Source organism: Oryctolagus cuniculus, chromosome 15 (genome assembly GCF_964237555.1).
Source record: "Oryctolagus cuniculus chromosome 15, mOryCun1.1, whole genome shotgun sequence".
NCBI classification, from domain to species: Eukaryota; Metazoa; Chordata; class Mammalia; order Lagomorpha; family Leporidae; genus Oryctolagus; species Oryctolagus cuniculus.
Genome location: NC_091446.1, coordinates 23,353,261 through 23,368,304, shown reverse-complemented (window position 1 = coordinate 23,368,304; position 15,044 = coordinate 23,353,261). Strand labels below are relative to the sequence as shown.

The 15,044-nt window shown below is 42.1% G+C and overlaps 1 protein-coding gene across 7 annotated transcripts in view; it reads right to left on the bottom strand.

Annotated features, from left to right (window-relative positions):
* Positions 1 to 15,044, bottom strand: part of SORCS1 (sortilin related VPS10 domain containing receptor 1) — a 574,197-nt gene that overhangs the window by 48,040 nt on the left and 511,113 nt on the right. For all 7 annotated transcript variants that reach the window (XM_070057266.1, XM_051824149.2, XM_051824151.2 and 4 more), the window contains exon 19: positions 2,990 to 3,176. In XM_070057266.1, the coding sequence (XP_069913367.1) occupies positions 2,990 to 3,176 (187 nt within the window). The remainder of the gene's footprint in view (positions 1 to 2,989; positions 3,177 to 15,044) is intronic.

Here is a 15,044-nt window from a genome sequence, read left to right as displayed (position 1 = left end):
TGGTGAGCAGAGGGAATGTTATATAGGAAAAGCTTCCTAGGAGAGCTCAAGGGAGTGAGCAGTGCGGAACAGGACAGAGGGCCAGCCTGGCAAGTTAGGAGCTGTTGTTAATTCTGTATGTCAGAATCCACTCACTTCAATTGTACGTGCTACGTTGTCATGATGGAAAAATCATGTTTCCCCAGTTCACAAGGCACAGTATATTTCACTCTATGGGGCCTTCAGGAATTAAATGTACATCGATTTGAAAGGCTAAAATCTAGGCTCGGGAGATGGAGTGGCTTGCCTAGGAGTTACAGACAGGATCTGGACCTGATCAAAGTGCTTGCCTAACTCAGTACTTCTCTCTCTCTCCTACAAAGCCCCCCTACCACTCCCTCTAAATCCTGGAACTTTGGTGTCAAATGTTGTGAGTGACACCTGCAGGATGAAGATGCCAGCAAGAGCGACACCATTACGTTCTTTTCCTCCTCATGTGAAATAGTACAAAGGCATGGTGCTGCTTTCCCAATCCTTGTTTTCTCCAAGGGGCCTGAAGTGAAGTGGTCTATTGTGGCACAGATCTGAAGGTAAACAAAGTGAGTGTGTGCACAGCAAAGCAGTGACACTGGTTTTAGAAGTATGTGAGCTAACAGCTTAAAACATGATCCTGTTTTAATACAATTAGTGCAAAAGCCTTATTTCTTCTCCTTAAGGGAGGCTTAGGAAAGAGCTTCATGATATGCCATGTTTATCCAATTACTCAGCCCAAGATAGGTCTTCAAAATTAAAATCAGAACACAAAATATTCCATTGTAAATCATCCACTAAGGTTCAGGCAAATATTTTTCCCAATCAAGTAGGCTAAGCAAATGAAAACAGTGCACATGAACAAAATACATTCATTTCTTTAGGAGTCATGGCTCCAGCAGCCCCCATCTTGAGAGACGCGAGCCGTTTTTTCCTTCTCAGGATTCAGTAAATCTTGGGTGGGTTTTAAGGTGAGCATGGGGAGCAGTGGACCCCTCAGTGGATAATAATGAGGGAGAGCTCACAGGGTGCTGAGAAGGTCAAGTCATGGAGGACCCCATGAGAAAGGGAGGACTTCCTGAGAAATGTAGACCAGAAACTGCTGGGTATTGATATGTGCTTGGGGTGGGGTAGGGTAGATGCAAAATAAGTATATAGGCTATGGGAAACAATTATCATTGCCATGAATGGTAGCTATTTAACACCCCTCCTCCCCCAGAATAGGCCATGGGAAATGATAGGCTGCTGCTCTCCACACATGCACTGTCATCTGTATTGCATGTTTATTTTTGCTGCTAATTATGCTTGTCATTAACTTTTAATGATTTTAAGATTGTTCTGTATCATTACTTTCATTCCTCTAAATACAGATACACAGGGAGATCTGATGTCTTAGTTAGAGGAAATTTCTGTATATATGTATAGAAGGGTGGTGTGAGACGAAGGGAGCCTATACAGTATCTTACGCAGTTGTATAGCAAGTACACTATACTGCGTCCACGTCCACCTAAATAGTCACATTTCTATGAGACGATTAGAAAATATGGAGGGTAGGGGTATGGATAAAATCTAGTGGAGACTTAAATCTTCCAACCCCAAGCTACCACTGGCACTGACACTCACCTACAGAATCGCAGAGCTGGAATTCCTGACAAAGGCAGACCTGAGTCTGACGCCTGGCTCTGCTAGGTAGCAGTTCTGCCACTTCAGATGAGTTGCTTGAGCTCTCTGAACCACAATGGTCTTTATACAGTAAGGATTCTAATAGTGCCTACTTCATCGGACTATTTGAGAAGTGAGATACTACACACAAAGAGCTTGTTTAGTTCAAGGTCTGACACACACAGGGAAAGCCCTAAAGGAGAGACCAGGCTGACAAGCTAGAAATTAAATATCCCTTTGTATAAGCCCCTAAAGGGCCATATGTACTTCTTCAAAGCACTTCTGTCCTGAGTGTACAGGAGCTAAAGATCAACAACCGCTGATGTATTCGGGATACTCAACAACCAAAGTGTCTCTTGCGCATTCCTGCACAGCCTTGTCTTTTCACCAGACCACAGCACCTTCCAAAACAAACAGATCTAGTTGGCAGTACGTGTTCTCAATTTTGTTCCACAGCAAGGCGGAGGGGAGAGGCAGGCAGTAATACTGGATGTTAATACTCTTGGTCTAGAACTTAAAATATGAGCAAGGCCATTCATGTAAGGGGACATTTTCATTTTAAACTATTTCTCTGGTAAAATTATGTCCTGTCACTGTTGGGAGAGGCCCTCACCACTAGCATATTCATGACACACATTGTTACCTAACACAGGTCAGAAGTTATTATTAGTTTATCGTATTTATTCATTCTTTTAGATTCCTTAAAGGGAGAAATGGTTCAGCATTGCTGGGAAATGTTTCCTCATGCATCTCTTTAGCATTGTTTACACTTCTTTCCCTCTACCTCTTTCTCTCTAACACCCGATCATCCATAGAAAGAAGCTCAGGAGATTTTTTTTTTAAAAGAGAGCAAAGGTTTGAAGGATTATTAATAGAGAGACATAGCATGGGAAAACAAAAAGTAATTAGAAGGAGAGGAGATCCCTTTAGTTGTCTCATTCCCATTGCATTACACTGAGCTGTGCCTGTGGATTGTTTTTCACTCTATCTGAACAAAGCAGAAGCAAAATGCATGTTTCAACTAAACAGCTCTGCAAGCTGCTCAGGCCCAACCCCCAAGCACAGGTACTGTCTACAAGGAGGTAAAGTAAATACAATGCGAACCACTGGACACAATCCAGAGTCCAAGACTATCCTTATTCCCCTCACTGATTTTCCTCATTCTGTCTCCCTGCTTCACTCTTCCACTCTCTTACTTCCCATTCCTCTCCTGCTGAAAGATAACTGCTGCATCCCTCTAGATATGAAATTTGGGATTAGATTTTAAAAGGACACAATACTTAAGATATGTCATAAGTCAACAACGGTAATAACATACAAGTTACATGTAAGTACAGGACGGCGCTGTCAGACCCCAGGCTGTTGTCCACCTGCACGGTCACTCGGAAAATGCCCACATTCTGATAGACGTGTTTGATGCCGTCTTCCATGGAGCTCAGGTTGACGTAAGACACTGCAATACCATCACCGAAATCCACTTGGATGAGCGTCCGCTGAACATCACCCTGAAAAACAGCCCAGCGTCAGAAGGAAGAGAGTTAGTGCTTGGCTGCTCCTGCCTGCGGGGTTGAGGGTTGTCCTGGGACCCGGCTCAGGCATCCTAGCAGCTCCAACTCTCTCCTACAGCTGGAACAAAGTCTGTGTATGATACAGTCCCTCTGACAGTTCCTGCCAGGCAAGAATTTGGAAAGATGGATGCTGTCCAAATAGGAAGCGCACCATATACCAAAGTTCCAGCATTTGGGTACCAGCTTTAATTTGACATTCAATTTCACTGCAGGCTTTGTTACTGTCTTATCATCTCCATGATTAACAGGTATACACAGATGGCTTTAAAACTCCTATCTAAAGCAATTTACAGATTCGATGTATTCCCATTTAAAATACCAACAGTATTCTTTACAAAGTTATTTTAAAAACAATCCTAACATTCATATAGAACCACAATAGACCAACCATGACTAACGTGATCCTGAAGAAAATAAAGAAATAAATAAAGCTGGAGGCATCACAATATCTTATTTCAAAGTTACAAAGCTATAGAAATAAAAAAAGCATATAGATCAATGGAACAGAATAGAGAGCCCAAAAATTAATCCACACATATAGAACCAATTGATTTTTGACAAAATTGCTGAAAACATACATTGGAGAAAGGGCAGACTTTTCATTCAGTGGTGCTAATCTATTCAAGATTGATCAAATATCGAAATGAATGACCTGAAACTATGAAGTTGCTAGAGGAAAACACAGAGGGGCCACTTCAAGACATTGGTATAGGCAATGCTGTTTTGGATAAGACCCCAAAACTACAGGCAGGAAAAGCAAGACTAGGAAATGGAATAATATCAAATTCAGAAGGTTCTGCACAACAAAAGAAACCATCGGCTGAGTACAGAGAGATCAAACATAATGGCAGAAACTATTTGCCAGCTACTTTTCCAATAAGGATTAATATATCAAGAACTAAAAAAATCAACAACACAAAAATAATCATTGCAATTAAAAATGGGGGAAAGGACCTAAATAGAGAGTTTCAAAAGAAGAAATAAAAATGGCCAATAAATATATGAAAAAAATGCATAATAACACTAGCCATCAGGGAAATGCAAATCAAAGCTACCACAAGATATCAAACAATAACAAGCAATCAAGGCTCCCCAGGCTTGAATCCTGGCTTGTCTTTAATAAGTTGGATGACTTCATTCAAGTTATGTGGCCTCAGTTATCAAATCAATGAAATGGTTAAAATATTCTCTTGCCATCTAAACTCAAAAGATCTCTACTTAAAAAAAAAAAACACATGTAATAAGTCATCTATAAAATGTTACACAAAAATAAATGACAAAAACAATGCAGCTGTGAAAGACCTACAATGTCCATTTAAAATTTTCCCAGAATCTTATGATTCTATATTTCTCATGGGTAGGCAGGAGATTAAGTGTACATTATAAACCGTAGGCTGTTGAAAACAAACAAAAACTAAAGGCTGATAGAATGCTAGATTTTATTTTTAAAGTACAAAATTCTTAGCCCTAATTGAGAAAACCAACTTCCTTCACACATAGCCCACTTTGTGTGTGTGTGTGTGTGTGTGTATGTATGTGGCATGGACTTTGAGAGTATTTCTCATTTTGGGGTCAAAACCTTTGAACTAGGAATGTATTTTCAATTAAGTAAGGTTCATTTTGTATCATATTTGTTGAAAAGGGTAAGTTTAAAATGCTGACATTTAAAAAATTAATTTACAAGGAAAGGAAAAAGCAGTTCGAATCTTACAAATCCATGTGACCTACTCCCTTGCTCCATGGCCATCTGAGTATTGTAGGAGGGGACACATGGCTGCTAGCTCTCAGTAAGCACACAGGCAGAATTCTCCCTTGGGCTGAAAAAAAACTCCATTAAAAACTACAAAACAAATATCCACAAGCCCAGACATTGTGCAATTATTTGAATTCCCTGCACTAATAAATATAAATGTCAACCAATCTTGCTTTCTTGTCCTTCATTTGGACAACCAAAGTGGACTGATCAATTTCTTTGTCTATTTCTGGTGAGTTCCCTCTCCCATGGTCTCTGGCCTTCCAACAGGGGTTCCAGGAAGTTACCCCTGAGGGTATAGAGGTAGAACACAATCTTGGAAACAAGTGTCTGAGAGAAATATGACAGCTAGGTAGCTAGGTTTATTCATGGATTAAAACAAGCCATACTGTGTCCAGTAGCCACAGAGAGGGGGCCAGGGTGAGGGAAGATGGGGACCTATACAGTGGGCATCAGGCATGGGCCATCATTTGCAAGACAGGAGCCATATTCACACTTAACTCAATTCTGTTTCAGCCTTCACTAAAACAGCAGTGACACACAGCTGGAAAGAGTACAACTTTGGCTGCCATTTCTCGAGTCTACCTTGTCCTTCATGTCTGGTATTCATAGTTTCCCTTACATTGGTCTGAATTTAGACCTCATGTCAGTTACGTAAGACATCTCCCATATTCTGTCTGACTGTATGTCTACCACCTGTGATGCTGGTCTTTGGATTTAACAGCATTCTTAATTGTCTATTCATAATAATGTCCTGTATGCGTATAACAGGTGAAAGGAAGCAGATGTTTATTGTTTGTACAAGTGCATCCATTACATTGAAGAGTCAGGCACATATATAAGTATGCATATGCATGTATGTATTAGGCTTATCACACACCTGAGCACCTTGAAGTTAACAGTATTGGATACTCCAGTTAAATATGAAGTCTCAGGCCCTCCTGATATGAAGACAAGTCCCTGGGTTTGGACTCTGCTCTAAGTGATATGAATGTCAGGGAGCCATGTCTGACAGCAGAAAGCAGGAGATCATATTGCTACTATTGTTGCTGTGCCCACTCAAATGGAATGAACTAGATCCCATGTGTATGTTTTCAAGAGCTCTCAGTAAGTGGTAACCCTAATACTACTGTGACTGTATCACTTTCTGACTTATCTGCCATCAATCTCCAGGTTCCCTGGGAATCTAATTATCACTGTTAGCAGAGGTGTCAACCCCTTTCAGAGAGTAAGAAGCAGAGAATGGACCAGTGCCATGCCTCACTAGGCTAATCCTCCGCCTGTGGCGCCGGCACCCCAGGTTCTAGTCCCGGTCGGGCGCCGGATTCTGTCCCGGTTGCCCCTCTTCCAGGCCAGCTCTCTGCTGTGGCCAGGGAGTGCAGTGGAGGATGGCCCAAGTGCTTGGGCCCTGCACCCCATGGGAGACCAGGAGAAGCACCTGGCTCCTACCATCGGATCAGCGCGGTGCACCAGCCGCAGCGCACCAGCCGTGGTGGCCATTGGAGGGTGAACCAACGGCAAAGGAAGACCTTTCTCTCTGTCTCTCTCTCTCACTGTCCACTCTGCCTGTCAAAAAAAAAATAAATAAAATAAATAAAAAAGAAAGAAAGCAAGAAAAAAAAGAAACAGAGAACAAGGCTGATAACCAATGACCAAGCATGCTTGCCATATTTTAACTAGGTTTCTGGTCATTCATTGATTCACTCAACCAAGTGGCAGACATTGATTCAAGGTTTATACTGTGTCAGGTACTAAATGGGAAAATGCTGATAAGTAAATAATTAGTAAACAAACAAAGCAAATGTGGTCTAGGCTTCCATGAGCTTGCAGACCACTAGGGAATCAGATATTCTTTAAATAATCATATAAATAAGTTTAAATTTGTTTCGTGGGAAAATATGAAGGAGAGGTGCATGGTGGTGTAATCTTGTGTAATAGACAGAGCTGATGTGATTGGGAACTTCCGGGAAGGCTTCCCAAAGGAAGTGATTCCTGTGCCGAGAAGACTGGAAGGTGTGGAATAAGCAAAGCAGATGACAAAGATGAGTGGATGAGTCCAAGATAAAAGAATCCAGGTAATGGGGACAGAGAAAAACAGATGTGTGCATGTCCCATCATGGAAAGGAGATGGTACTATTATGGTATTATTAAATTATGGTACAATTTAAAACATTGACGGTGACTAGAGAGAAAGAAATAGATAATATGAACATGTTAAAAAATGACATTAGAGAGAAGAAAAAAAAAACCACCTTTTGGTCTGGTAGGTTAAGTTCCAGACTTTGATTTTACTCCTAATAGCAACAAGTAAGCATTTAAGTATTTTATGCAGGAGATTGGACAAAGACGGCATGACAGCATTTAAATCCAAAATGATCACTCTGGCTACCATACAGACCATGAATTAGAAGGGGGCTCTAAACTAAATATGTTGGAAAGGCAATGAGGAAGTATTCCAGGCAGAAGATTGAAAAACCAGCCACAACAGGAAATTACATGTGCCCTCCCATCAAAATGAACTCACAGTTTATTGGTTTTGAAATCGGTGAATCTGAGCTTTTGATAACAGCAGCTTTTTAGAAACTTCTTTTTAAAATGCCACAGCCCAACGATCATCTAAGCCCTGTCGGCTGTTTCAGTGCCTCTGAGGCAGATGTGCAGCCCTGTTTCAGTCCAAGATGCTGAAATCTGAAGCTGGGCTGTGGGGAAGGTGGAGGCCTTCTAGTTCCAATAGCTGAACATTAGATTTTTCTTTTGGCTGGATTCATCTGAAGATGAGTGAGTACAGCACAAGCTGATGAATATTCTTACTCAATTTTAAATCAAAGTAAAGCTTAGTAGGATGCTTCAGAACTCCAAATGCTAAGGGTGAATTAATAGAAATGAAAAGCTAAACTCACTGTTAGTTGACTGGAACATAATCACAGACAAAAATTCCATGGCACACAGAGTCAATGTTAGCTAACTTCTCTAGGAAAATAAATTTCTGGATAAACCTAGGGTAGTTTGTTGTAAACTCTTAAGGGCTGTGTTTTGTAATGACTTTTGTATCCTGGGTGCCGGCAGATAATTCCTTTTAGTTTAATACAGTTTGGGTACTGTGAGTTTCAAATGTGTCTGCTCATCAAAATATTTTCTTGTATATTTTATGTCTACTGAGATACCTGGGAGATAGGAAGGAAAGATGTTTCTATTTGATATGCCTGAAACACCAGGGCAAACAGAGGCTGAATCAGGTGCCTAAAGTCATGCTGCTAATTACAGACTTATGAAATGGTTTACGATTATTTATGAGTTAACTTTATTCAACTCTACTCAGTCCTTGTTGAGTTTCCATAACTTCCATAACTAAAAGTTACTTATAATGTTTTTCAGAGTGAGAGAAAAGTTGCAGAAAAGCCAAGGCATCATTGTCCTTCCCTGCTTGACTCCACTCCAGTTTCACCTCTGTAAACTTTTTATAAAAAAAAAAAAAGATTTATTTGAGAGGCAGAGTTACAGAGAGAGGAAGAGGCAGAGAAAGAGGTCTTTCATCCACTGGTTCACTTTCCAAATGGCTGAAATGGCCAGAGCTGGGATGATCCAAAGCTAGGAGTCAGGAGCTTCTTCCAGATCTCCCACATGGGTGCAGGGGTCCAAGCACTTGGGCCATCTTCCCTTGCTTTCCCAGGCCACAAGCAGAGAGCTGGATCAGAAGAGGAATAGCCCAGACATGAACCAGCACCCATAGGGGATGCTGGCGCCACAGGTGGAGGCTTAGCCTACTGCACCACAGTGCTGGCCCCCATCCTCTGTAAACATTTTTTACTGAGACCCTTATATTAAAAGATGAGTGGGCAGGAACTTCCCACTTCACCTCTGTACTGTCTGCCCTCTGGTTAGGCATTCTCATACTTAAGCCATTCTCACAGAGAACATGAGAGATGATCAGTATTCATAATCTGTAGTCAGGAAAGCCACGTGTTTGAGGGTTACTGCAATTTAACACATCAAAATTCAATTCTCTTTAAGCTGAACTCAAACTGGCAAACATCTATGCTATCATGTAAAATTCCTCAGATGTAACATCCTTTAGACATATGTACTCACAGAGACAAGACTGGGAATACCAGCTCCAAACGAGTGCCTGGGAAAGTCAAAAAACCACATGAAATCTGTATACAGAGTCTCCAAGGGGGCCACTGACTTCTGTAATAGAAAAACTAATCCATCAAATGGCCACAATGAAGCCAAGATTAACCTCAGCAATGAAAGGTGTGTGAACCTATCAGTCCCTGTAACATGGGTTCAGAGAAGAACTGGAAAATAAATGTTACAGTAACTCAGTCCTGGCAGTCTCTGTCCAGGAACGAGACTCCCAGACGCCCCTGATAGCAGAGGCCCACCAGAGACAGAAACCAGGCTCTTCTGTCAGATCCCGGGCTGTGCCAAGTTCCACAGTGAGTCTGACTCAGGCTTCGTCGACATTTTGTCTTGGAAAGGAGCTTACGGGTCATGCAGCAAAATTGCATTGTAGGGAAATTACTAACATAACCCATTTTCGTTAATAGCACACAAGTCCATGTGTGTGTATGGGTATGTAGAAGTGTGGGGCCAATGCAGCCCAGGCTGTTAACATGGGATACCCTGGGGGTGCAGTGGAGTCAGGGACAGGAAGAGACCAGCAGGATGGAGAGAGGAGGGGCACATGAGGGGAAGTGAGGAGTTCACCAAACATACAAGGGAGCTGGAGTGCCCTGAAACACAAGAACCAACGCAAAATGAGAGTCCGGTCTGTTAAAACGTGATAAGGGGCCTGAAACAGAAATTGGAATTCTACCCCAACGTAAACATCTGCTGCCTCAGTGACATCTCCTGCTTATCTTACTCAGGTTTCTTACATCTCTGGGAAAGAGACCTTTACATTCGCCACGTAGGTAAACACAGAGGACTGGCCTGGGAAATCAGTTCTTCCAGAAAGATCCAAGAAAATTTTCCTTGTTTTTCTTTTTTTTTTTTCCCCACAAAGGCCTAAATGCAAAGTAGTATCTTTTATATAAATGTCAAATAAAGTTTTTATTGAGTAATATATGTTACAATATGGAAATCATTAAATATATAACTTGCTTTTTATAAAATGAACACATTCATTAGCCACCAGCCATCTCAAGTAACTGAAAATTCTTGTACTCCTGAAATCCCATCACTCGCTCTCATGAGGTAACAATTATTCTACCTTCTGTCACCATAAATTACTTTTACCTATTTTTGCAGTTTAGTTAAATGCAGTCACATATTATCAATTTTTTCAGTCTGAAAATATATATGCATACACACACAAATATCTTAAGCCCTAATTATACGTTACATTTTTCATATATACATATATATTAAAAAGTTTAATAAGTTAGGCATAGCAGAAATTAATATTAAATATTCTGTGATAAAATTTATTTAAAATTTTTATTTCTGGATTTTTTTTCATTTAGTGTTTGATTAACTGACTATTGGTAACTGACACTATAGTAGGAGAAACAGCAGCTAAGGCAGAATTCCTAGATACATTGAGAAGTGGAAGACAGTGAGGCCTCGGTTGTACAGATATTTGGCTACAGTAGTTAATGTCAAATGTCAAATCAGTACCAATCAATGTATACTCCAAACAGCAGTGTATGAAGGACCAGTTGCTGCAATTATCAATACTTGATATTCTTTTGTTTTCAATATAGATCTTCTTGTAGTACACAGTAATAGCATACTTTTTTTTTTTTTTTTTTTTTGACAGGCAGAGTGGACAGTGAGAGAGAGAGACAGAGAGAAAGGTCTTCCTTTGCCGTTGGTTCACCCTCCAATGGCCGCTGCAGCCAGCACGCTGCGGCCGGCGCACCGCGCCGATCTGAAGGCAGGAGCCAGGTGCTTCTCCTGGTCTCCTTGGGGTGCAGGGCCCAAGCACTTGGGCCATCCTCCACTGCCCTCCCGGGCCACAGCAGAGAGCTGGACTGAAAGAGGGGCAACCGGGAAAGAATCCGGCGCCCCGACCGGGGCTAGAACCCGGTGTGTCGGCGCCGCTAGGTGGAGCATACAGTTTTAAGTTATATTCTATTGATAAGTAGTGATAAAAATTTTTAAACATGCTTATTGTTGGCTAGCGCCATGGCTCAATAGGCTAATCCTCTGCCTTGCGGCGCCGGCACATTGGGTTCTAGTCCCAGTCGGGGTGCTGGATTCTGTCCCGGTTGCCCCTCTTCCAGGCCAGCTCTCTGCTATGGCCCGGGAGTGCAGTGGAGGATGGTCCAAGTGCTTGGGCCCTGCACCCCATGGGAGACCAGGAGAAGCACCTGGCTCCTGGCTTCGGATCAGCGCGGTGTGCTGGCCACAGTGGCCATTGGAGGGTGAACCAACGGCAAAGGAAGACCTTTCTCTCTGTCTCTCTCACTGTCCACTCTGCCTGTCAAAAAAAAAATGCTTATTGTGTAATTGGTTATCCTTTTTGAAAAGTCCCTGTTTAAATAATTTGTGCATTGCAGGGGTAAGTTAGTTATCTCAGGAGTGAGTTCCAGATAAAACAATGACTTTAGCCTTGTGTGTGTATGTGTGGGAATGTGTGTGATACTCCCATCTTTTCACTTTTTGCCATAGGATGGCACAGCAGGAAGGCACTCACTAGATGTGGGTCCTTCAATTTTGCACTTCCCAACCTCAAAACTACAAGAAATAAATACCTATTCTTTATAAATTACCCAATCTCAGATCTTCTACTAACAGCAGCACAAAATGAACTATGACATGGTCAAAACACTTAGTGGATCTAATGCTGACGTGGATCTAATTCTTCAGAAAATAGTGCTGTAAGAGGATCTCAGTGTATCATACCAGTTTCTATAAAGTATCAGGGAAGCTGCTGAATGTATTTGCGAGGATCCCTGGAGGTTGTGTATCTACCCAAGAATGAGATGGCTCTATTCAGGGAACAACAGTGGGAGCGGTGCTGGATCCTCCCATGTGACTCTGGAATGGGAAACAGAGTGCTATCAGCACAGGGCAAAACCAGTCTATGATGAAAGGCAGTTGCACATGTCCTATTTTCAGCTTCCAAGTAAGTTCTTGGTCCTCTCTGATGTCCCTTCCAAGAGGGGCTGCGCAGCTAAAAGCTGAAGCTATCTCACCAGACCATCTGGAAGACACTATTCCCAGGATATCTGGTGTCAATCGTGCCCTATAGGCTTCTGTTCAGTCTCAAACCTGAGTTCAGGGCAACTCTAAGATGTACAGATATCTGCAAGATGGTGGAACATGGTGAGCCTCCTCCCCTTATCTGCTCAGATATGTTTTACTAAAGCCCAGGCATCTATCCAAAGATGTAGATCTGGGCCTTCCTGCAAGCCAAGGCAACAGAAAACCTGGGTTTGCTCTCTGCTGGAGGATGAACAGTCACCGTGGATAAGAGAATGCTGCATAAAGTTCTGGGATTTCCCCAAAAAACTCAGGCCTGTCAAGGCCAGATGCCAAAGAGTCTAGACTATAGACTACCAAATCTTTTGTCTGGGCACATGGTGTTTGTCAGATGAAATGCAGATGGCTGGTTTTCAGATTCAGAACTTCCCATAATGACATCACAAAATGATTTTATCTTTCATTTGCAAATGGGCCATAGTACCATAAAATTTTCAGTTTATGTCCTCTGTACTTGGTGTGTGGCTTAGTATGGAACAGTATACACAAGGCAGGAGGGACATCTGGCCTCTGTAAGCAGATAAACAACTATAAGCTGGGGCCTCTTTATGCACGTAAATATGGTTGTATAGAGAGGCTCATCATCTTGACACATTGTGTTTTGGATGTCCTGTTTAGATGACTAAGGGCACTGTTAGGCTGTTACCACTCTATGGTAGCTCTAGGAACTGCCTTGGCAGGCTTTGGCAGGAAAAATCTGGGACTGCCAAATGGCACACATCTTTTAAGTAATTTTGAACGACTTTTAAAGATCACTCAAGGCCGGCACCATGGATCACTTGGCTAATCCTCCGCCTGTGGCACCGGCACCCCGGGTTCTAGTCCCGGTTGGGGCGCTGGATTCTGTCCCAATTGCTCCTCTTCCAGTCCAGCTCTCTGCTGTGGCCCGGGAAGGCAGTGGAGGATGGCCCAAGTGCTTGGGCCCTGTACCCGCATGGGAGACCAGTAAGAAGCTCTGGCTCCTGGCTTCGGATCGGCATAGTGCTGGCCATGGTGGCCATTTGGGGGGTGAACCAATGGAAGGAAGGCCTTTCTCTCTGTCTCTTTCTCTCTCACTGTTTAACTCTGACTGTCAAAAAAATCACTCAAAGGGTAAAACATCCAGCTATGTAATAAGAAAAAAAAATGCTTTTTTTAGAGTAGTAGGAAAATTAGGAGTAAACCTACACAACCATTTTTTCCTGGTAGCAAAATATGTACTAGCTTTGTTAAAAGGGAGAAAAGGCATGATACATTCATTGGAAAAATAAAGAAGTGCATAAAATGATTAAAAATAAAACCATAATAATTTTCTTGTCCAGCAATTAAATTTTTAGTAGATTGATCAACACGATCTTAATAAGAATGTACATGGACACATATACACTGTCGCCTCCACTACCACACAACACTGGGATCACTGCCCTGTTGTAGCACTTTGCTGCCAACATTTTCAATACCTTTTGAAAATTTTATAGCTAGCATCACTTGGTAGACTTGTCCAAGTCATTCAACCCCTTGTTTGAAATGGATATATGATCCCTTGCCTTAGATGGCTATGTCATCCCCTTTACAAATTTTTAGGCTGTTGAAAATCTAAGGGGTTTCACAGCAGTCTGTCGAGGTGAAGAGGTACCAGAAAAAAAGCCAGGTAGTCACCTGGGGGTATGAGGTCCAGTTATATGTTTTTGGAAGTACATTGTACACCTGGATCTCAATTTCTTTACCTGTAAATTAAAGGTGGGCAGACCTGATGACGCCAGTTGTTACTTCTAGTTCGGAGCATGGAATTTTTATGATTCTATTAAACATGTCATTGGTATTATTGAACATCCATGCATATGTACTCAAAATGTTTGGCCTGTGGAAATTATTTCAGTTCTCAGGAGAGGATACAGCATTCATTCAAGTGCAGCTGTCTCCCAATGGAGACTTCTTACTGCACTTCAGTGGTGGATGAGGTTGAGGACTGAGCTGCTGAAGCAGAGAGTCATGGAATAACATAAGATAAAATGAAAAACCAGAAACCTGAGGAAGTTCCTGGGGCAAGGATTGCACGGTACAGGGAAGCCCTGACTCAGAGGTGGTGGCTGCTCATGCGGGTGACGTGCGACATTAGTACTGAAGGGCCTGGAGCAAGCATGTTAAGAATGAAAACCAAACCGGAAGACTATTGCACGGCTGTAGGGCCTGGGATGCTCACTGGTCTGGAATTCTCAGTAATGAGCCATACATCTCTCTTTGATTTTTAAGGCAGATCAAAGTTCTTGGAAAACACCTTTTTTTTTTCTAAGACCCTACAGAACAGCAAAACCCAAGGTAAGCAGACCAGTTTTGAGAGGGAAGTGCAGGTTTAGAAAGAGTTGCTAAGAAATCCAATTTGAGCTTCAGACACTAGACCTCAGGCTAAAGACAACCTATATTGCTGGCTCATTTCCTATTTCCTTTTTAACCTCAAGCAACAAGGGAAAGGAAATGAAGTGTCTCAATTACCTTGTTAGAGTAGAAGAGAATAAAGCAATGGAGTAAGGGATGATATAGGAGAAAGGCTCTTAAATCTCCATAGCTCCTTGAAATCAGGCTCTAGTCCTCTGTTTGGAAGGAGAAACAGCTGAGGCCTCTGGTCAGAACTGAGCTGGCTTGGAACCGGATCCCTGCCTCAAAGTAACACTGCCCACCTATTCTTTGTTCCATCCTTCAGGAGCCACAGTCTTTTCTGCAGGTGAAAAAGTAGGTCAAATTCTGTCACGAATTCAAACAAAGAAGTGACTCACAGAAAGAAGTACCAAAGGCCCTCTTCTGTACCATCTGACACCAGCCTCCTGCAATATTTATGAAGTGTTACTACACTGTAGGCACTT